Source organism: Podarcis gaigeae (genome assembly GCF_964106915.1).
Source record: "Podarcis gaigeae genome assembly, chromosome: 4".
Classification (NCBI taxonomy): Eukaryota; Metazoa; Chordata; class Lepidosauria; order Squamata; family Lacertidae; genus Podarcis; species Podarcis gaigeae.
Window position 1 is genome coordinate 24799075 of NC_139677.1, and position 22748 is coordinate 24821822.

The 22748-nt window shown below is 43.1% G+C and overlaps 1 protein-coding gene and 1 long non-coding RNA gene across 5 annotated transcripts in view; one reads left to right on the forward strand and one right to left on the reverse strand.

Moving 5' to 3' along the window:
* Nucleotides 1-21990, reverse strand: part of TMTC4 (transmembrane O-mannosyltransferase targeting cadherins 4) — a 68286-nt gene extending 46296 nt beyond the window's left edge. Inside the window, exons 1-7 of one of the 4 annotated variants that reach the window (XM_083735282.1) lie at nucleotides 21683-21990; nucleotides 18621-18683; nucleotides 15945-16149; nucleotides 11877-12030; nucleotides 8441-8572; nucleotides 5769-5874; nucleotides 5136-5203 (exon numbers count right to left, since the gene is read on the reverse strand). In XM_083735282.1, the coding sequence (XP_083591408.1) occupies nucleotides 5136-5159 (24 nt within the window). In that variant the 5' untranslated portion in view covers nucleotides 5160-5203; nucleotides 5769-5874; nucleotides 8441-8572; ... (2 more) ...; nucleotides 18621-18683; nucleotides 21683-21990. Of the gene's footprint in view, nucleotides 1-1735; nucleotides 1908-5135; nucleotides 5204-5768; nucleotides 5875-6528; nucleotides 6703-8440; nucleotides 8653-11876; nucleotides 12031-15944; nucleotides 16150-18620; nucleotides 18684-21682 lie in introns of those variants that run through there. The other 3 variants (XM_083735281.1, XM_083735283.1, XM_083735284.1) reach the window with 3 other exon arrangements.
* On the forward strand, nucleotides 11883-18668 carry LOC310843024. The gene is made up of 3 exons (XR_014563468.1): nucleotides 11883-11985; nucleotides 13993-14138; nucleotides 18587-18668. It is a non-coding gene; the product is annotated as an uncharacterized lncRNA (long non-coding RNA).
* Nucleotides 21991-22748: the final 758 nt, after the last annotated feature.

Here is a 22748-nt window from a genome sequence, read left to right on the forward strand (position 1 = left end):
TAATGTGTTGTTGTTTTTTGTATTTTGTTTTCCAGCATGGAATTTTTTTTTATGTTGCTCACTACTGGACTTGCAAAAGATGCCCACTAAAAACAAAGTGCTTGCTGGAAAGACCAACTGGACCTACTTGTTGTGTGCAGCTATTAATGCAGTCCAGAGCTAAGCCCTTGTTACTATAGCAATGTCCCCTACAGAAGTACCTATAAAAAATACATGAAGTGGCATACAATAGCTAACAGCAACCTTCCTCCCAGTATGCTAATATTCCAATTCCCTGGGCTTTTAAACCAACCTATTGGCCCCAAAAATAAATAGCTAGATGTGTTGTGGGAAAGGGGAGGCTGTTAAAACAGAATTGTAGTTCTTTTAAAGGAAGAAAGAAAGCAGTTTCCAACATTGCTATAATGGACCTGGTTGCAGAAGTTGCTTTTGTGTCCCGTCCCCACCACCACTGGCACTAAATGAGTATAATCTCTTCTGAAAACAAGGGCGAGAAACCTGTTTATACATAAGTACATAGTGCATCTTGCCCTCTTTCCTTGCTGAGTTCTGAAGGTCTCCAGAGTGGAACACACACACCATCAGTGTGGTAAATTTGTTGGAACAAATTATGACACTGTGCCCAACACAGATGTGCAATCCTATGGCTGATGTTTCCTCAGAAGCAAGTCCTACCAAATTCTATGTGACTTATTCCCAAGTAAGCATACACAGGGTTGCATGCTTCAGCCTGTCTGCTGGTTTCTGTTGTCTTTGTTCTGTAGCTCTTGCAGGGCATGGGGTAATGCGTGCCACTTTCTGGCATGTCATCAAAAACTCTAAAACGATTGTGTAAATGTTCTTTCCTCCCTCTTCCACAATTTGGGAAGAAAGATGGAAGACCCACAGTAAAGACTCTGCCAATCAGAAGTTTCCACTTAAATGGCAGAGTTTCAAAATAATAATAATCCACAACTAGGCTGAACAACAGACCTTAATAAACACAGGCCATTCTTTAAAATAAAAACCCATGGAACTTGTGCTTTCCCCAAGGAAGAATCCAAGCTCGTGTGTTTAAAAAGGAGCCAAGCATTGTGACTGCAGACAAAAGACGAGGTGAAGATCCCAGTTCCCCCTCTGGATCTGTTATCGAAAGTGGTTCCGCACAGTGCTGCGAAGAACATCATTGTCTAATAGCAATCTTGTGGAAAGGAAACGTGCAGCTGATCCGATACGCGCCTACTCAGAAGCCAGTCCCGCTAAGTTTAATAGGGCTGCTTTTCCTCGCAAGATGTTTTAAGGACTGCATTTCCCCAAACCCACAGTGTAGCAAAGGCAGGTAACGCGCTCCTCGGAACGGAGCTGGAGCTGGAACGACCCCAGAGGATCGGGGTCGTGGCGGGGGAGGGGGAGAGGTGCTGGCGAGGAGGCGATCCTAACAACTCTAGCAAGAGAGAAAGAAAAGAGCGAGGGAGTTGTGGCTGTTATGAGGAAGTGCCTGAAAAAGTGACCTTGGTGGGATCCGTCCCTCGCCAGAGAGACACCTTTTGTTTGCGTCTCGTGTGCTTCCTTTTGTCTTGGGAGTGCGCTCTCGAGGTGGGTGCGGAACCGGGCGCTTCCCCTGCCGCATAGAGCGCCCAGGGGCACTTCCCACGCAGAGGGACCCCTTCCCATCTGCCGCCAGCCCTTGCGCCCGCCTCGGGGCCCCTCCAGACCCAGACACGCGCGCATGCTCCCCGCCCCGCCCTGGCTTTACCTGCAGCTAGAAGGAGCCCGAGCGGCATCTCCCACCCGAGCGCGCAACTCTGATCCGCGCTCTCCTGCTGAAGCCGCGGGGCCGCGGGATGGGCCGGGCCGGGGGAGGAGCCGCCGTGCCTCTCCGCTCCCGAAAGATCCCTCCGAGCCCATTGGCTCTCCGGACTTCCTCCTCCTCCCAGCCCCGCTGTAATAGCAGCACTCGCTCATTGGCGAGGCGAGGTTGACGTCTGCAAGGCGGAGCGCAGCGAGCACCCGGGTGGGGCGCAGGGGAGGCGAAGCGAAGGGGAGCGGAGCTTGAGCGTGGGAATCTCGCTTGCCCGAGGTCTGAACTGGAGGTGTGAAGGCGGCGGGTGGAGATTTCCACGCAGGCACTGAACATGGAACTGCCCTTCCCGCGCGCTGTATAAATCTATAGTGCGTTTTTGGAGTGCTGCGTACAGAGTTCTGGGCGCCTCGCGTCAAAAAGGATGTTGAAGAGTTGGGAAAGCGATCAAGGTGGATGGAACGACTCCCCGATGAAGAAAGGTTGCAGCATTTGGATCTTTTAGTTTGGAGGGGGGGGGAGGCGAAGAAGTGGCGGCATGATAGTTTATAAAATTATGCACTGCGTAGAGTAAGCAGCTAAAGAAAAGTGTTTCTTCCTCTCTCATTTGTTGTTTAGTCGTTTAGTCGTGTCGGACTTCGTGACTCCATGGACCAGAGCACGCCAGGCACTCCTATCTTCCACTGCCTCCCACAGTTTAGTCAAACTCATGCTGGTAGCTTCAAGAACAGTATCCAACCATCTCATCCTCTGTTGTCCCGTTCTCCTTTCTCTCTTTCCCAACATCAGGGTCTTTTCCAGGGAGTCTTCTCTTCTCATGAGGTGGCCAAAGTATAGGAGCCTCAGCTTCAGGATCTGTCCTTCCAGTGAGCACTCAGGGCTGATTTCCTTAAGAATGGATAGGTTTGATCTTCTTGCAGTCCATGGGACTCTCAAGAGTCTCCTCCAGCACCATAATTCAAAAGCATCAATTCTTCGGTGATCAGCCTTCTTTATGGTCCAGCTCTCACTTCCATACATCACTACTGGGAAAACCATAGCACTATAGAAATCATGGGAAATCGGACGAAGCTGGATGTTGGAAGGTTTAGGCCACATTTAATGTGCAGCACATAGTCAAAACTATGGGAACTTGCTCCCTCAGGAGGCAGTGATAGCAACAAGCTTGGATGGCTTTAGAGGACAATTGGACAAAATCATGGAGGAAAGAGCTAACAGGGTCTACTGGCCATGACGACTGTGCTCTACCTATACAGCTGGAGGCAGCAATGCTTCTGAATAGCAGGTGCTTGAACCATAGGAGGGGAGAGAGTGTTCTTGTGCTCATGTTTTGTACCCTGGTTTCAGCCCCAGGCATGCAGTTGACTACTGCAAGAACATGATGCTGGACTAAGCAGGCCATTGACCTGATCCAGCAGACTACTCTTAGGTTCTTACCTTCTTAGAAAATATTTCTGGGTTGCAGAAAGGCACAGTCTTTGCAACCCTATTTACAAGGGGCAGGGGCACATGTATTTATTAAATAAAATTTATATAGCACTTGATTGTAGAAGAAAACCTCACCGCGGTTTACAAAAAGATAAAACAACAGAGTAATCAGTTAAAAACAAAACCTACAACCATAATTTATGGCCCACATAATTTTTTTCTGTGGCTTCGGATCCCAGGATCTGTAGTATTTCTGGTAGTACAGTGGTACCTCAGGTTACATACGCGTCAGGTAACATACGCTTCAGGTTACAGACTCCGCTAACCCAGAAATTGTGCTTCAGGTTAAGAACTTTGCTTCAGGATAAGAACAGAAATCATGCTCCGGCGGCGCGGCAGCAGAAGGCCCCATTAGCTAAAGTGGTGCTTCAGGTTAAGAACAAACCTCTGGAACCAATTAAATACTTAACCCGAGGTACCACTTTATTTCTATCTATTTTCTTCTGGCAAGGGGCCCCCGAGCCCCCTGAGGGAGTGCTGGCGACTGTATGCCAAGCCTAAGTCATAATCAGAACTTACGAAGAGTCCTGTAGCACCCTGAAGGACAACCTTTATTAGGGTATAAACTTTAATGGACTATACCTCATTTTATCCAGTAACGTGAACTGTTATCTTAAGTCCGCAGATATATATATGGGGAAGGTGTGAGATGTAAAACCATGAGATGAGAAGGAAAGAAAATGCAAATATATATCCATACATCTAAAATCAGAATTCCCTTCTGACTTAACATGGCATGCCAGTGCTGGGAATGACTATAGCCTGAAGCTTTATTTTGGCACAGAGTGCTCTCAAACATTTGCTTCCTTGGGTAACTCACCTATGAGTTATTTATTTCAGATGCACACACATTATTTTCAGGGTATGGCATAACTGCTCAAAAGCAACATTGAATGGTTTTATTTACAGCAAATAAATGAATGTGAAATTCAAGATCTATTCATTCATTCTGGCAAACCGGAAGAAGTCATTAAATTTCAGATTGTGTGATCCTCTATTATTACATCCTAATCTGCATGGCGCTTTCCCTATGCTCTTTTAACCGCAGGTCAAATATGTAAGAAAACACCCGCTTTTAAAAACCTAACCCAAACCGATTAAGGTAACTAGGGAACCCAAAGCAGTAATGCTTTCTTCTTCTTCTTCTGGGCCCCTAGAATACAATTATCTTCCTAACTTTGCAACATAGGGGTCAATAACTGTGTTCTGATTTCAGTTAAAATATCCTTTCAGTGGCCATTCATTTTGCATTGCAGTCTCCATACTGCTGTCATTAAGACCAATGATCCAGATATAGCAGGGTATTCACGACATATTAACCAGTGGCCTTTATAGCTGTGTTAAAAATGAAATACAGTAAAGTTACTACAGTGCAGTATAATGTCTTTATTTGAAGTGGAACTATTGCTTTCTCTAACTCTTCTGCCATTAGCACTCTGGTCTATAGAACAGCAACCCTGAGAAGTTTATGGGAAATAGAGATACCGGTAATGGGTTTGTAGGGTGATATTCAACTAAGTTTTACTCTTAAGTAGCTGCCCAGAGTGGCTTGGGCAACCTAGTCAGATGTGTGGAGTACAAATCATAAATTATTATTATTATTATTATTATTACTCAGAGTAGACTCATTGAAATAAATGTAGCCCCAATTTAGGCATGTTCATTAACTGCAATGGGTCTACTCTGTGTAAAACATAATTGAGTACCACTTGTAGTGTTTGGTTAATCTCTAGTCTTGCAAACTAAACAGTCTGAACTCTTCCCTTCCCCACAGTTAACCTCAATGCTCTTTCCAGAGAGAAAATTTATTCATGTATAACAATGGATCATTGTTGTAAATCAGATATTTAAGCATAAATTAACTTACCTGAACTTGAGTAGTTGTAACCATCTATGGTTGCCATCAAAAAACTCTTTCTTATGTGGGATTGTATTCTATCAGACAAAACGGGGTGGGGAGAGACTGATCAGAAGATTTAGTGAAATATGGAACACAGGAATCATTTTTCAAAAATGTAGGTTTTCTTCCGAACTTGCATCCAGCAATAAATAAGATATTTATCAGAGATAAGAATGGATTCAACTTGCATTAGATATAGCTACAAGTCTCCTACCGTCTTCAGTGGGGGCTGAAGAGAAGTCCCAAGATGCCCAGTGTATAAAATATATCCCAGCACATTCTACATCTCTCAAACATTATTTTGGAAATGTTTCCTATGAAGACTATTTAAGGGTAATAAAACTGCCGTAGTATGTTACTTTTATTCCATTAGTCTCTCTGAAGATGTGGTTTTAAGACTACTCTGTTGTAATACTTTAGATAGATGGAAATGTAAGCTCAGAGGAGCAGAGCAAATGATATTCCACCAAGTGTTTAGTACATATGGAGCAAGAGATAGCAAGTTGACCCCCTGCTCAGGAGGCTATGGCTGTAGGGTGGGTGGTCTGTATATTTTATGAAGGGCAAGGAAAGCAATCTAGAAGCAAGTGGGAAACTTACCCTTACTTGGTCCTATAGCCAGACCATGGCTTTTGAGGCCTAAGATCCATGTGGCTCCTCCACACCTGGGATTAGGGACCAGGCCTTGCAACAATTCTGCCATTTTCTTGAAAAAGGGAGACAACAGTGACTTAAGAGAAGCAAGAGGAAAGCAGGGCCCATATAAAAGGATTTTGTTTAGTGATGACAATTACCTGAGGAAACTGTCATCTGTGGCCACCCACATTTATTTATTTATTTGTTTGCTTGTTCCTTATTTACTGAATAATTAGGCTCCGTAGTTATCGCTTGTCTGGGCATTGCACAAAGAGGAAGAATCCAGACCACAGCCAACAACCAATATGGAAACTGTGTTAGACAACGACGAAAGGGTACTAAAAAATAAATAAATTTCAAATCACAATGCCAGCCATTAAATAAAAAGAAAGTAGAAAGACATCAGGTGCTATGCAACTAAAAGCTTTGTACACACTCCACCTTTAAAGCACATCCAAAGCGCATTCGTTCCCTCAAATAATCCTTCTTCATTGCCTGTAGGGGGCAGTTATATTTGTTTCCTTCAGACACGGCCTACTGTCTCGCCACCAATTTATCTTGACTAGACGTCTCAGCACCACACACATGGCCTTGTGCTCAGTTTCCCCCTGGAGTAATTTCTCTCAGCAACTTCACAGGCCTCTGTAAACACCACACACACACACACAAAAGATTCACTGCCACAGGGAGGAATATCCAGGAACTGGGCAGCAGCAAATATTACTTTTCTTCACAAAGATCAGCTCTACTCCCATCTCTCTTGTCAGAATCAATTGTCATCCCCAAAGGCACTAAAATAAATTTGGTGCTTGTACAGGCATTCGCCGGAGGGGAGGAAGGAACACAGTGCTGCTTCCCTTTCCACTTCAGGAGTGTTATCCCTGAACCTGCATTGGCAGATGTGATGGGGAAGGCAAGGGTGGGGGGAAGCAGCCCCCATACATGCTAGCTTGCTGTTCTCCACACCTAGTATTTTTTAAAGTGTCTTTCAGAAATCTAACATGTGGAACAAAGCTTCTCCCTGAAATGCATTCTTGCCTATTGTGTGCACATCCGTGTGTTTTTTCTCCTTTTCCTGTCACTGTAACCTGACAATAGTAGCATGTGCAACTACATGAGGGAAGGGCAACAAAGCTTTGCTGTAGCAAGAGCAGCCTTAGCAGCACATAGCTGTCAAGCGTCCCTTATTTGGCAGGACAGTTCCTTATCCCAGCGCCATGTCCCGCTACTGTCCCTTATTGATGATGTCCCTTAAATAAGCTACTGAAGGTAATGGGGCCCTTTCTATCTCCAGCTGTCCTTTGTCAACAACAAATTGTTGCTGTTTTTGTGTGTTGAATATATGCTATATGGTAATTTATGGACCTAATAGGTATCTAAAGCCATTTGCACACAACAGAATATGTATTTTATCAAAGTAATTGTTGATCCCTTATTTTGGCTGCCGATCCCTTATTTTCAAGGCTGCTGGTCCCTTATTTTCAAATCTGTAAGTTGACAGCTATGGCAGCAAGCGAAAAATGTGTTCGCTTTAACTGAAACAAACGACATATCCAGGCAGGTGCTAGCATGTATGTGTCGATTGTCTCAAGTTACAGGCAGGGCAGAGAATTCTTTGTTATTGGCCCTACTTTTATTTATATATTGCGTTTCTATCCTGCCTTTTTCTCCAAGGACCTCAAGGTGGCATACATGGTTCTCCCCTTTCTCATTTAATTCCCACAACAACTCTGTGAGGTAGGTTAGATGAAGAGGCAGTCACTGGCCCAAGGTCACCCAGCAAGCTTCATGGCTGAGTGGTGGTTCGAACCCTTGTCCCCCAGGTCCTAGTCCAACCCTTTAACCAACTGGCTCTCACTAGTATTCACACATGTTACATACACTGTGCACAAGTAGATGACTCCTATGAACAAGCAATGAAGAGCTGGTGAGATCTGCACTGGTAGCTACTGGTCTACTTCAAAAGCATGGGAGCATAAAATTGTTTTTACTTGTTGGCAAGTTCCACTGCCCAGACTTCCTGGGGAAGGGAACTCCAGAATCAGGAGAAAAAGCCTTTCACATGGGCCAAATCCCCAGAAGGGACGACAAGAAGAGTCCCCACCTCCTCTGGGTTAACCACAAGATCGGGGACAAATTATATTTGACAAGGTGTGGTGCAGAGGCGCCATCTTCTCTGAATGTTGAGGGGCCCTGGATTCCTCAGGAAAAAAAATATTGGGGGCTGGTGCGAAAGTGCCTTGGCCCCTAGGAGCTGGTGTGTATGGTATGTTGATAAATACCTGAGTCCCAGGCTGTGAAGGGGTTTAGATATCAATACTAAAACCTTAAAGTGGGGCCAGTAGCTTATAGGCAGCCAGGACTAGGGTGGCATCACCCCCTTTTGTATGTGTATATACGTATATAGCCGTCTCATCTGTAAGTGTGGAAATCCTCAGTTGTAGACATAGTCTGCAGGAGGCAAGAAGGCACACAAAGAGATGCTGCCTTTTCCTTACTTGAAGAAAAGAGAATGGCAGTAATTAGATGATACAAATCCTACACCGCTAAGTCTACTCCTGTAAAAATATACATTGTGCTGTGTCAGGGGGAGAGACGCATTAATTAAAGCCTGCGGGTGAAACCACCATGACTACCTGAAGAATTTTCAAGTCTGTCCGCATAATGTATTTTTGTCCTCAATTTCTCTTCCCAGCTCTTGATTTCCTGTGGTATGCCATAATATGCTTTTGTTGTTTCTGCACCAACAATGCAACACAGCAATGTTTCTGGAATTGAATATATAGTGTATTTTCGTCCAAGATTGCAAACCTTCTGATTCCTCATTGTTCTGCTTCACTGATATATTCTTCAGCAATGATAGAAAACAGAAACACCCCTCAGTTTTCCCCATTTCACTGAGAAAAACAGGTGTTCTGTTTTCTAAGAAGTGAGTTAGGGAACGAGGCAAATAAGTGAGCTTCCATGGGATTTGGACACAGGCCCTTGCAAAGAACTTTGGCGTTAATTTCAAAATAATGAATTTCTATGCAAACAGAACATACCTTTTTGCATTTCAATGTCACGCAATACCCAACACACAGTATGGTATTCCCACCCCCCACCCAGTTACTAATATTTCCAGGGCCACCCCAATACCTTTTTCTGTCTGAGGCAAAGGACAAGGCACACACACTCAATTCCACATACAGAACTTGATTGGGCTGTCAGTTGAATCTTATTACAACACCAAAAAGGAGACGGCAACCTCTGATGCACCTGAGGGCAGAAGACTGGTTTACTGGGTGCATGAGATGCACATACAGTCCTGATGTGGCACGCACAGTTCTGTTTCCCAGCAGATGGGAATGGCCAAGGGGCTCAGGAGGACTTGCCTCACTTTGCCTAATGGTAGGGCCGTCCCTGTCTACTTCCGGCTCCAGTTTTGTCTTTTTACTATGCACCCCTATTCTCTGCTCAAGTGCTTACTGTAAAGACTGCTTAAGTCACTGCAAATCCTTTGTTTGCATTTAGTAGGATCTGTGTTGTTTTTCTGTACAAGGAGTCAAACCCAGGAAGAAAATATTTTGCTAATTTACCATTATGTTTTAAACAATTTCTCTCTCTCTCTTTCTCTTTTTTCCTGTGGGGAGCAGATAAAAGGCTACTTCCGTGAGTAATAAAAACAATTTCAAAATATCTCATAAGCCAGGTTGCTGTTAGCAGCTGCAGCCTGCATTGATACATTATGCATGATTCGCGACGCTCGGAGGCAAAGCGGAGGGGAGAAAACCACCCTCTGCAGGGTCTTCCATCAGTGAATTCCAGTGCTAGGCGAAGTTCCATCATTTCCTATAATTATGGTAACACAGAGCTGTTTACATATTCAAAATGTGTGTTGTTAATAACGGCACAATGTTCTCGTAATATACACAATTCAAAATTAATTTTAATGCAGCAAGAGAGATTGTTTCCTCCCGCATCTGTTGACAAATAGGTTGCGTGTTATTAAGCAGTAAAGTCACAAGGCATAAATTGCAGACTGTTCGGCGGCCACATTTCTCTAAATAATTTTACAACCTTCTCTCCCCTTTCCGTAGGTGATATGAACACTGCGTTTTACTCAGCCTACATGCACTTTTTATGTGCAATATGTTTTCACTCCAATAAGCAGCTCAGATTTTCATAGCAAGCTTGAGGAAATGATGCAAGGTTGTTGGGGTTATAATGTGAGATGTCCACCATTCTGACCTTTCCCTTTCCCCCATTGCATAGTGTGGATCTGACCTTACTTGCAAGTTCTGTTGAAGTGACTGGGCTTTGCATCCAAATAAATGTGTTTTGGTCCAACCATATGCAATGGAAGCTTTCTTCGCGTTATAAAAGAGCAGATGTGGTGGAGGGATTCCAACTGGGACCATAGATGGAGAAAGGGAAGAAGCTTCCTCCCTTGCATGAGACAATCTTGACCCAGCTTGCCCCCAACACACTATTTGTTAAAGAAAAATCAACCATGCAAGGGCAAAGTAACAAACATCATGTCTAGTTTGGGCCTTTGTTGGCAAATAGCGGATGGCCACATGGTGCTCCTCAGAGGCTGGTGGGAAATCTCTGGCCCATGGGCTGAATGTGGCCCCCTAGGAGAGCCTGTGTGGTGTAGTGGTTAAGAGCAGTGGACTCGTAATCTGGGGAACTGGGTTTGCGTCTCCGCTCCTCCACATGCAGCTGCTGGGTGACCTTGGGCTAGTCACACTTCTCTGAAGTCTCTCAGCTCCACTCACCTCACAGAGTGTTTGTTGTAGGGGAGGAAGGGAAAGGAGAATGTTAGCCGCTTTGAGACTCCTTCGGGTAGTGATAAAGCGGGATATCAAATCCAAACTCCTCTTCTTCTTCTACCTGGCCCTCAGAGCTGTCCTGAGGCCACAGGTTCTCTCTGGCCCAGCTCTATGCAACACAACCTTGAATTGCGATTCAGTGGGTGGCACATGTGTGTGTGTCCATGGAAACTTTGGGCTTTTGTGTGTCTGGAATGCAACCTGTTGTACAAAGCTAAAAGTCACTTCCATTGCTCCTTTCAGCTTTTGTCTCTGATTCAGCACCCCATAAAGGCAAATGAGATGATGCCCTCAACCAGCTCCCACTTGCCTGCCTTCTAAATGGCAACCAGCCCAGGGGGTGCCCCCGGCTGTCAAATTCCTCCTCCTTAAACTCAGCTTTGCTCTTGTAGAACACAGCAGGGAGGAAGATGGGGGCAAAACTAGAGCGAATGACCTCCCCCTGTCATTGGCTCTGGCTCCACCAACCATTGGCTTTCCTGCTTTCTGCCCTTCCAGTCCCAATGTGCAGACGCCACCACATCCCTGGTTCCACCCGTTACTGGCATGTGGCTCCTTGAAGGTTTCCCATGAGGGAATGTGGCCCTCAGGTGGGGGCAGGGAACTTCTCTACACTGTGTCTATGGCAGGGTTATATTTCTGATTGCCAGTAGACTAGTGGCTTTTATGAAATACTGAACCGCATTGGGATTCTTCTTCCCCTCTTACTCCTGCAGCTCTCTCAATTTGTTTCTGTCCTTTCTTTGCTGTGCAGTGTTAGCTCGGGTTACATACTCTTCAGGTTACATACGCTTCAGGTTACAGACTCTGCTAACCCAGAAATATTACCTCAGGTTAAGAACTTTGCTTCAGGATGAGAACAGAAATCGTGCTTCGGCGGTGCAGCAGCAGCAGCAGGAAGCCCCATTAGCTAAAGTGGTGCTTCAGGTTAAGAACAGTTTCAGGTTAAGAACGGACCTCCTGAACGAATTAAGTACTTAACCCAAGGTACCACTGTATTGTGAATTGCAGTCCTAGAAATGTGTTCTATCTCCTTTTCCATTGTTTCTCCCTTTCCTCTGCTAAATTACCCATCAAAAAGAGCTTAATATCGCTTTTACAACTCATGTCACATACTTCACTGGGCTCATATGTCCTGTAACTGTTTTGCAGTCTTGGAAGCTTTCCAGGAAAATGGACGGAGGTTTGGAGGAGGTCAGGCCAACACAATTTTTCATTTTACTTTTGCTACACTGACTAGATTTGCTGTGCCCTTTACCTTCTCCTGCTCGGCCTCATGTCTGGACTTCAAGCTGCTGTAGAGAACTGAACTTTTCCAGAAGGTGAAGGCAAGAGCGATCTGATGCTGTTATCACATCGAGGCCCAGGTATGCACCGTCTCTGGCCTTGCACAGCAGATGCTTGCGATGAGGCTGCCAAATGGATACAATAATACATATGTTGTGTGCATGTGCCACCAGGCATCAGAGAATGAAAGAAAACCAATAGGTTGTCCGCTTCCTCACTTAACAAAGTGACATACAGCGAAGTGAAATATGGGAATGCGCGTCCCAGACCCATACAGGGAACGCAGATATGAAAGTGTCCTCTGAGATATATCACTATGACAGACTTGGCTGAGACACATGTAAACGCCTCCACAACCAAAACGTTCTTAAGAAGCAACACGGTGCACTTTATTCAAAACACAAGTAGCCAGTCTTCTTGTCATGTACCATTCAATAGTGAATGGTTGTGACATCCTGAGTCATTACATACCCTCCAACATTCCTCCAATGAAAATACGGATGCCCTATTTAATAATAATAATAGTAGTAGTAGTAGTAGTAATAATAATAATAATAATAATAATAATACAGTGGTACCTCGGGTTACATACGCTTCAGGTTACAGACTCCGCTAACCCAGAAATATTGCTTCAGGTTAAGAACTTTGCTTCAGGATGAGAACAGAAATTGTGCTCTGGTGGCACAGCAGCAGCAGGAGGCCCCATTAGCTAAAGTGGTGCTTCAGGTTAAGAACAGTTTCAGGTTAAGTGCGGACCTCCGGAACGAATTAAGTATTTAACCTGAGGTACCACTGTATACTATTTATACCCTATCCATCTGAATGGGTTGCCCAACACTAAACAAAAACCTTCCCTATGGCCTTCAGATGGTTTGGAGGTCCTTACCCTCCAGCAGTTCTCCAATGAAAACAGGGACATCCTGGTGGTTTCCAAAAGAGCTCAGGCAGAGGGGCTAGTAAGTACAAGTTCTGCTACTCACCTTTTCCAGAGGTGTCTCCAAGCAGCGGCTATCACTCCTGTTCTTGTTCCCCTCCAGTAGACTTACACCTGACACCTGGCAAATCTATGCCCAGCTGAAACCAGAAATGACTGTGGAAACATACTTTTGGACGTAGAGCAAATGTCTCAGGAAAACAATGCCGCCACACACAAAGCCCCTCTCTAAACGGCTGCTGGTTGGTTGGAAGAAACACTCAGGCCAGATGCTACGCAGAGCAGCAAGGGACACCCTGCTATGAGTCTTGGCTGCCCTCACCAAAAGTTGATCTAAATTTAAAATGGCTTAAAATGGTTTAATCTTTGTGGGCTGCTGTAATGAGCAACCATTTCATTGGCAGAGACAACGGGGAGAGGAAAATGGCTTTAGTTTCCCCCCATTACATTTTTAGTACTGCAAACACTTTGTGTACATTGATGTGCAATGTAGCAAGAGGGATAGTTTCCTCCCCATTATCCTACGCACTGAGGGCTGGCGGCAACACCTATGCATCCCGTTGCAACTATCACTCGGATTGCTTCCTTGTGATCAAATTCAGGCATTAAAACTGCTTGCTTTGGAAGTGCCTGCTAGATAAATGCCTTCCACTGGGTTAGTTGGCAGTACTTAGAATTTATTTTCTCTCAGTCGTTATTGATTTCCTGCCATATTAATCTTCTAGTGTGCTGGAAACAGGACCAGACCACAAAGCCTTTGTAGAAAAGAAGCACTGATTCTCATGACACACAGACGCCATCTTTTACTGGGTAGAGTGGGTCGGATTCTGGCAACTGATTTCCATAAGGCAAACTCACACCATCAACTTGATGTGAAACCTCAATGAGTTGCCATTTCCTAATGGGAACTCACATTGAGACTGTGGTTGATCATCAGGGCTCTGCGTATTGCAAGTGAAAAACTTCGATTCTGCACCGAATTATGCAGGATCATAAATTATGCAAATCAAACCTACTTTGCTTAAATTATTCTACTTCAGATGGGGGCAGGAGAAGGAACTAGGGCACAGAAACGACACCCCTTAAGTGCTAGAACCCAGGTGCCCCTTTGCCTTGTGGTATTGCATTCTGACTCTCGTATTTATCCTGGCAGCCTTAAGGACTAGAAACCTGCTGATTATATTCAAACAGAAGAAACTCTGCTGAGAACTTAGCTGCCTTTGGCTGTTCATTTTCATCACCTCTCACCTAGCAGCAGCTATTCCATCCAGGGCTGAACCTATAATTTGGCAGAGTGAGGTGAGTTCTCCATATTTCCACATCAGCTTGTATTTTATTTTCTTTAAAAAATCCTCATGAAAATTCATCATAATTTTAGCATGAATTTCTCCTGATACATTTGCATACATTTCTGTATGCAAATATACCTATTATAAACATTTTTGCAAAGCAATTTCACCCAGTAGAACACAATATATATGCGTATATTATGGATATATGCATTTTAATGCATGCTTTCCCCATGCATATGCATGTTTGCATATATCATTTGACTGGCAAAATGAATTTCTAAATTTGGAGATGTTGGAAATTTTGAAGAATGGCTGTGTTTTCACTTCGAAAAGTGCAAGTTGGGTAAGTCTGCCTTTAAACTGAATCAAATTTCTCCCTCACCCTTAGATTTACATACAGTACACATGCATATGCCCCATTCTCCTCATTAGGAAGCTTTTAAAAAATATTTAATAAAAATCATTTTTTTAAAAAAAAATCTCAGTTTTCTGCAATTTTAAAGTCTACAAATTCAACAGCAACAAACAATAAATAAACATACATCACTTCATTCCAGAACTCAAAAGATGAAGTTCATTAATACAGGCAAATATGAGAACCTCACCATTCTATTAATGAGATTCATTTAAACAGAGGATCCACTAAGGAAATTTAGCATGTGGGAGGGTTGTTTGGGTAGGTTTTTGGTTGTTATTTCTTTGGTTACCCAACTGATGTCTTGGCAGGGGTTTGAGGGTCAAAATAAGGCTGTATCAGAGACCTACCAATTATGCTCCTGACAATGTAGCCTAGTATCTTCACTAATCTATTCTCATATAGAAAGGATGTAATTATTTCAGGCAGCAAAGGATAAACAATATTTGGGGGCATGACACATATTGAGGCCAGTAGGGCACCTCACACATTGTTTTCAGACCAGTAGGCAAGTCAAAACAGAGACATCATGTTAGCATGATCCCCCAACCCCACCCTGGGAAATTAAATAGGCATGAAGTAGTCAAGTACTATGCAACCTGCTTTCAATAATCATAAGGAAAGAAACAGAGGGAGGGTAGTAAACGGAGGCCAGTTTGATCTTCCTGTCTACCTCTTTGACAATATTCCATTTAGTTAATGCTGGGTGCATGCAAATAGATTCTATTTTTTGCTGTTTTTTGTGTGCATTCTGCATGTTCTGCTGCCATTTTAAAATTGTTCTCCTTTTATTAGCATTTTATGGTCCATTAAAATTGGGTTTGCTGAAATACAGGATGTTGGGTGTCGCACAGAATCGTGCCCTGCAAATGTGTACCAAATTGCATCACAATATTTCCAAGAATTTACAGCAATTATACAGCGTTATCAGGAAACAGGATGTGAAAGCAAGGGTGTCCCTTTGCTCAGTCAATAAATATTAATAGATTTGGACCCAGTTTTCATGGACTCTGTGTGTGGCTTTTGTCCAGCCGTTCTCATGTGAATTCATGTGATCTCTTGCCACCCCCCCCCAAAAGTAACCTGTTACACTAGTGCTAAATGTATGCAGCCTTATGCACAAGGAGATTGGTGTCTGAGAAAGACAATTCTAAGTTTTCATAAAGCTGCCTTTTTCAGGTTAAGGGGACCTACAGAGAGTGCTGTGCTCATGCAGTCTCCAAATCAGCATTTCCAACCCCTTGTTGTGTGTTGTGATACTAGTGTATAATCTCTTGGGGCTGGTTTCTGGGCTACAGTGACCTGATGATGGCCTCACTTGCTAAATCTTTGGAGCTGGATATGTCAGCTGCCTGGCCTGGATATGCTTCCAGTCTATTTGATTGTACAGCAACTTACCTGGCAAACCGAAGACTAGAGTCTGAGCTTGACTGTCTTGAACCATTTTCATCTTTCCTCTCCTTTTGGCCTCTATGCATTTGGGCTACAAGTTAGCAGCAGAAAAGGATGGCCTTAATAGCTTGTGAGGTGGTAAATCCCGGAGTCCTCTACAATATTTTCAACGCATCAGCTCCTGTAGATCTAGAACTGGTCTCCTGAGATTCTGGAAGAAATGCAATGCAACTTAATTCAAGGGATGCTGAACTCATTGTGCTATAGAGATCCCTGTTTGCCACAAATAGATAATTGTAGTTTGCTTCCTTAGTAATTTGACTGCAACGCTGAAGTTTGTCTCAGCCTCAGACACCTGTTTGATCTTTTAATCTTTTTGTCTCCTTAAATATTGATCTTTTAATCTTTTTGTCTCCTTAAATATCAATGCAGTATTGCTAGGGAAGAATGATTAACAGGCGGCAATGCATACCATCTTGTTCTTCTATGGCTCATATTTATCTGGTGATCTACATAAAGAGGTTGTTAGTGCTGCTCAAGTTATTAAATTTTCACAGAACAAAGCGTACGGCTCCTTTCACAGTTCTTGGCATTTCCCCTCGCTTAAAATATATGAGATGCGTATGATTGATTTTCCCATTAGAACACATCACAGAACTCAAGCGCTGAAACAACTTCTCTGCACCATTTTACTAAAAAAAGTGAAGCACGGTTTCTATGCAGATTATTTATTTCTGCCCAGGAGAGGCATATTTTCTGTGCCTTTTGTTTATGCCGCTCTGATCCATGTTTTTCTGGATGTGTCATACAAGAACAGATGGTAGATTAAGATCTGAGGTAGAGATAAAAAGGAAACACAGAGAATCATTAAAATCTGGAATCAGGGTGGTAGTGAGAAAATGACTTAAGCAGCCTGGGCTGCCCTACATCATAATGTGGATGTAGTGTTTTAGCAAGACATTGGATAAGGGCCGGTCCTACTATGAGAGAGACTGAAGTAGCTGTTTCAGGTGGCAAGCATGGGGCATTGTTTAAAAAACAAAAACAAATTGACTGCTGTTTATTTATTTATTTTTATTATAGGAGCATGAGGTCTCATTCATCTGGATTTTTTAAAATTCATGCCAAAATCTTCAGGGGGGGTGGGGCTGAGGAGGGAGGGGCATACTGAACCAATCACCAACATCTCTTTATATAGCAAATAAAAGACAAAGTAATATCCTCCAACAAAATCCACTTTTAGTAATGAAACTTCAATGATTTCGGAGGCAGAAGACCTGCAAGCAACCCAGGCCTCACAACACCCTGTACTAATTTGATGAATGAGGAAACAAACTGCATAGACAGCACTGCAGTTTTGTCACTTGCCAGTGTGCCACGGGACACCTCCTTCAGTAGGGAGAGCAACAAAGGAGGAACCTTCATTCAGATGGATCTTCTACATGGATTTTTCGTGGCGTTGCCTTCTAATATTGCAGTGGAAGGATCAGTATGTCCTGTTCCAAATATGTTCTTGCTGGCAGAGCAAGAATTTGGAAAGAAAGGGAGGGAGGGGAGCCCACTGTAAGCAGCTCATGGCAGCACTTTCCCTTCCCATCCTGCTCCTCCCAAGGTGACCCATTCAGGCTCTGATGTGGATTCCTGCAAGGGCTGACTTCCACATCTTGGCTCAGTCATTGCGCCTCTTGTGCCCTCTAATGGCTTAGACTGTCATCACAGCATGACAAAAGACCAGTGCATATATTGTATAGCAAGAAATATGTCTTTTTAAAAACCAGGCTCCACCCACACCAGCTAGTATCTAAATCCCCTGAATGTGAGGCAGATGCATCTCTCAGGGTGAAGAGTTTGTAGCCTTCCACATGTTGCTGGAATTTAATTCCCATCAGTTCCAGTCAGGATGGCAAATGGTCAGGCATAGTGGGAGCTATAGCTTAGCAACATCTTGAGAGCTGCAGTTTCCTCACTCCTCATCTATATGCATATGAATGATCTCTAAGGCACTATCATTTTACATGGGTCATGTGGTGAGGCTACTTTGGAACACCAGTGGACTGCTTGTCCTTTACCTGACCACCCCAATAACCACCTATTATATAAATCTGTAGCTATTATATAAATCTGCATAAGTATACATTATCTCTAAGTCATTTATGGGATTAAAGAGTCTACTGCATTTTCCTTAAGTTTAAGAAAAGGAAATGGTCAGTTTACTTATAAAACCTTCTTCATCCATCTATTGTGGATTAAATGAATGGACCTTTTTTAAAGAATGTCCCCGTTTTCATCTCTGTATTGTTGGAAGGTATTCATTTTAATAAGAATCATATGAATATTTTAATCTAATAATATCCCTTGGGGGCAGGGACCTGTTCTTTTGTACTATATAAAGCACCGTAGCTACAGAGGGCAGCTGTTAATTAATATATTTTAACATGACTAAAGAAATAATTAGAAGCAGTGCAACCTCACTGAAATAAGTGCTTTTATGTGATACCATATCATTGTAGCAATTTGGAGAGGAGTACCTGTGCAGAATATACAACAAAGAGTCTTGTGGCACTCATATTATTCCGTGAACTTTTTTTTTTATGTCCTGGGGAATTATTCAGACCATTGCATTATAATGCATATTTCTCATTTTGCAGTGTTACCAGAAGAAAGAGAATAAGCAAAACTCACCCCTGGTTTGCATGGACCCAATCTCATGAAGCTGACCTCTGGTAGACCTCTGATGCTGCGCACCTTGTAGGAAGATGCAGTGTAAACTTCCCACATCTTGAGTCTGTTTTGCATGCACGAACTCCTGCCCCTCACTCATCTCACTATAGGGTGCAAAACTGTGCATCTTGGGCATTCCTAGCAAGCGTAAAATAGATGACACTTCAGTGTCCCGGTTTTTTTCTGGGAGCATGCCACAAACGATCATTCAGCCCCAATAAGTTAAATATCCTTTTCCGTTATGTATAGAAGAGGCTTCTCGGCTTGAGCCCTTGAGGAGCACTGAAGTGTGATATGAAAGCCATGTTTTTGATAGCCTTGTTTTGTGTTAGCATTTGGCATGGTGACTTCAAAGACAAGGCTATGAAATGTAGATGTGAATTGTGTAACTGTACCCAGGACAGTGCTGTGCTCTTTGCTCCAGGCTCTCTGCCACAAAAACATGAATGACTCCACTGTCCTATACTCTGGGCAAGAGTGTGATCATCTGTAAATTTCTTGACAATGGTGGAATGCAGCTGTGGTTTTCTCACTACTGACTACTTGCCCCAAACTTGGATCTTGGCATCCAGGAATTGTCCTTTTGTACCTGTCCCCCCCCCTTGACATCAACAGATTGGTGATTATGTGTCAGGAGCTGGTCTGGATTTGAAGATTGGGGAATGCAATTGCAGCAAGATCAGTTCCTTACAGAAGAGGAGGGGGAATATTCGCCCTCCCTGTTTCCAACGTTTCCGGAAGCAGAGAGACAGGCAGACACAGAAGCTGCACAGTTGAGAGAGGAGCTACCCAGCTCTGAGATAGTAGCTAAGCAACCAGAAGGGAGGGAGCAGCTGAGTGATATATCAATCGAGAGTGGGAGGGAACCCCCTCCCTCCCCCTGAACTCAGAGGTCCGAGTGCGTCAGAAAATAATGGAGACGTAGGGGAGAAGGAACTTTCCATTCACACGCTTCTTGCTGTGGAAGTGTGGTAGACTCAGAGTAGGCAACTGATATCCTTGTGGAATGTTGCCTGTTCGTGCTTGTAAGAGAATGCTGTAATAAATTCTCATTAATTTGGAAGGGAGAGGGGAACTCCTGTACTTGACAGCATGTGAACAATAATATATAGCGCAAGATTTATATCCTATAAGAAATGCCGCACATGCATTAACTTATATTATATTAAATATTATATATATTATATTATATTATATTATATTATATTATATTATATTATATTATATTATATTATATTATATGGACGTGGGTGGCGTTGTGGGTTAAACCACAGAGCCTAGGACTGATCAGAAGGTTGGCGGTTCGAATCCCCGCAACGGGGTGAGCTCCCGTTGCTCAGTCCCTGCTCCTGCCAACCTAGCAGTTCAAAAGCATGTCAAAGTGCAAGTAGATAAATAGGTACTGCTCTGGCAGGAAGGTAAACAGCGTTTCCATGCGCTGCTCTGGTTCGCCAGAAGCGGCTTAGTCATGCTGGCCACATGACCCGGAAGCTGTACGCTGGCTCCCTCGGTCAATAAAGCGAGATGAGCGCTGCAACCCCAGAGTCGGCCACAACTGGACCTAATGGTCAGGGGTCCCTTTACCTTTTATATTATATTATATTATATTATATTATATTATATTATATTATATTATATTATATTATATTATATTATATTATTATATTATATTATATTATATTATATTATATTATATTATATTATATTAAATTATATTATATTATATTACAACAACCTGCAGAGTAGATCTGTATAATTATCCCCATATTGCAGATGGAATAGGTAAAGGTTGAGGCTAAGAGAGAATGGCTTGCTTAAGGAAATTCATATGGCAGAAGCAAGACTGAATGGTACTGGGAATTGGGCCATCTAGAAAATATGAATGGCCCATAGCAGATACAGTGGTACTTCAGTTTACGAACTTAATCCATTCCGGAAGTCTGTTCTTAAACCAAAACAGTTCTTAAACCGAGGTGTGCTTTCCCTAATGAGGCCTCCCACCGCCGGTGCCCTTCCACTGTTCGGATTCCGTTCTTAGATCAAGGTAAAGTTCTCAAACCAAGACACTATTTCCGGTTTTGCAGAGTTTGTAAACCAAATCGTTCTTAAACCGGACTGTTCTTAAACCGAGGTACCACTGTAATAATATATGCTTTAAATACTCAGGTTCAAGTGCAAAGGACTCTACCAAATCATACATGATGGTGTGCTCTGCTGAAATTTTTACTTGCAGATGGATTTTCATGCTCATTAGTTGTCTATCTCAAACCATGCTATAGTAGCAGTAGCAGTTGCAGCAGCAGCAGCAAACAATGTAAAATTTAAAATCACAATTCGAGGGAGTATTTAACAGGTTCCTTAGCTGAATCCAAGAAATTAATAAAGGGAAACCAATGTTGCATATAGGTCACAGAAGAAAAGATATAAGGACTTGCATAATGATACTATAACATTTTATAAGGTACCAAATATTTGCATGACAATACTTGGATAGAAGACCATTTCGATTTCTACTGCATGGCAATTTGGGACTTTGCTGCAAAGAGAACAATACTAATGAGGTCCCTGCGCAATTTGAAGATACTGAAGTGTTAAAAATGAATTAATAACAAATGGATCATGTGGGGCTACAGAACCTGTAATGTTGAAAAGTCTTGATCAAAAGCCCTGAATATTATGACAGGGCCCCCATTAGTGTGAGGGGGAGGGAGGGTAGACTAGATTTTTTTTCTAGCAAAAGTGTGAACAAAACTTTGTCATCTGCTTGAGCCTTAAAGTCATAACAGTGCAACTGCTCAGTAACTTAAATGTTTGTTCATGTATCATACAGGTGCATTTTGCTAGGGAACTGTGAGTGGCTGCTATTATGTTCCCCACTGAGTGACTGGCTGTTATTTGGTTCCCTATTGAGTGTACAGCCATTGGCATAATCCACTGAGTGTGTATCCACTGGCAAAGTTCTACATGGCTAATTTGCATGTTTTTGGGCCTGCCAGGTAGCAACCCGGATAACAAGCGTTTACCTTCGAATGCAACAACCATCAAGCAGGAGACGAAGCAATTACAGCGACTTCCATCTATTCCTCTTGCTGATGTAGGGAAAACACTCATTCCTGATGATGTCAGATGAAGGGTCTAGACAACAGGCCAGAAAGGGATGGGTGGGGATTTGCCCCCCTGCTTGATGTGCATTTTAAAAGTCCTCTTCATAAATCCTTATCATTGTGGAACCCCAGGGTGAAGGGTACATAATAAATTAAAATATTCATCATCAGCATCATGAAATCATGGAAGGAGCAAAATCACACCTAATTCACCTTTTTCATCATCCGCATAAAAGCATCCAGTTGTGTGGAAGACCAGTGCATGTACAGCTGGTGGCTAGCAGTGCACACCTTTCACCTATCAAGGGGTACCAAGTTTGGGAAGATGCACAGAGGTTAGGGGATGATGACAGAGCTGGCAGAGACAGCAATTTGGGGAAGTGGGAGGGGAAGTGGGCATGATCCTTGTGAGGTATTTACAGTGCAGTCAAACCAACAATGAATATTTGCTAGATAGGCACATCATAGGAGCTGAGGCTCATGGAGATTTCCTGTAAGTTTGCTAGAGTGAACTCTGAGAGCCATTCCCACTATAGCTATCTATAACCTCCTCACCTAACTGGGCACTTCCTCTTTGCTCTTCATCTCATCACCAAGCCAGAAATGCAAGAACATATGCTAAGTCCACTGTTCAGACACCATCTTAAGCTAGGCTTAAGCATGTCTTTGCTATTTTAAGCCTGCCTGAACAAAGTGGCTGTATCTTCAGCTAGTATTCTGAGTGAGCAAATGTTACCTTTATCTTTTACAAGACTGTTTGTGTGATTATTATTTTAAGGGGAAGAAAAGTCTGCCTTAAAGCATCCTGGATTACTTAAAACTAAAAAGCTAAAACTAGCCTGTCTAAGCTTCCCTTTTAAGCTGCAAAGGGATGCACTCTGCTGAACATACAGAAGGATATTTAACAGATATATCCTCTCCTAGCATCTACTGTATTTTTCCGTGCATAAGACGCCCCCATGTATAAGACGCGCCCTATTTTTGG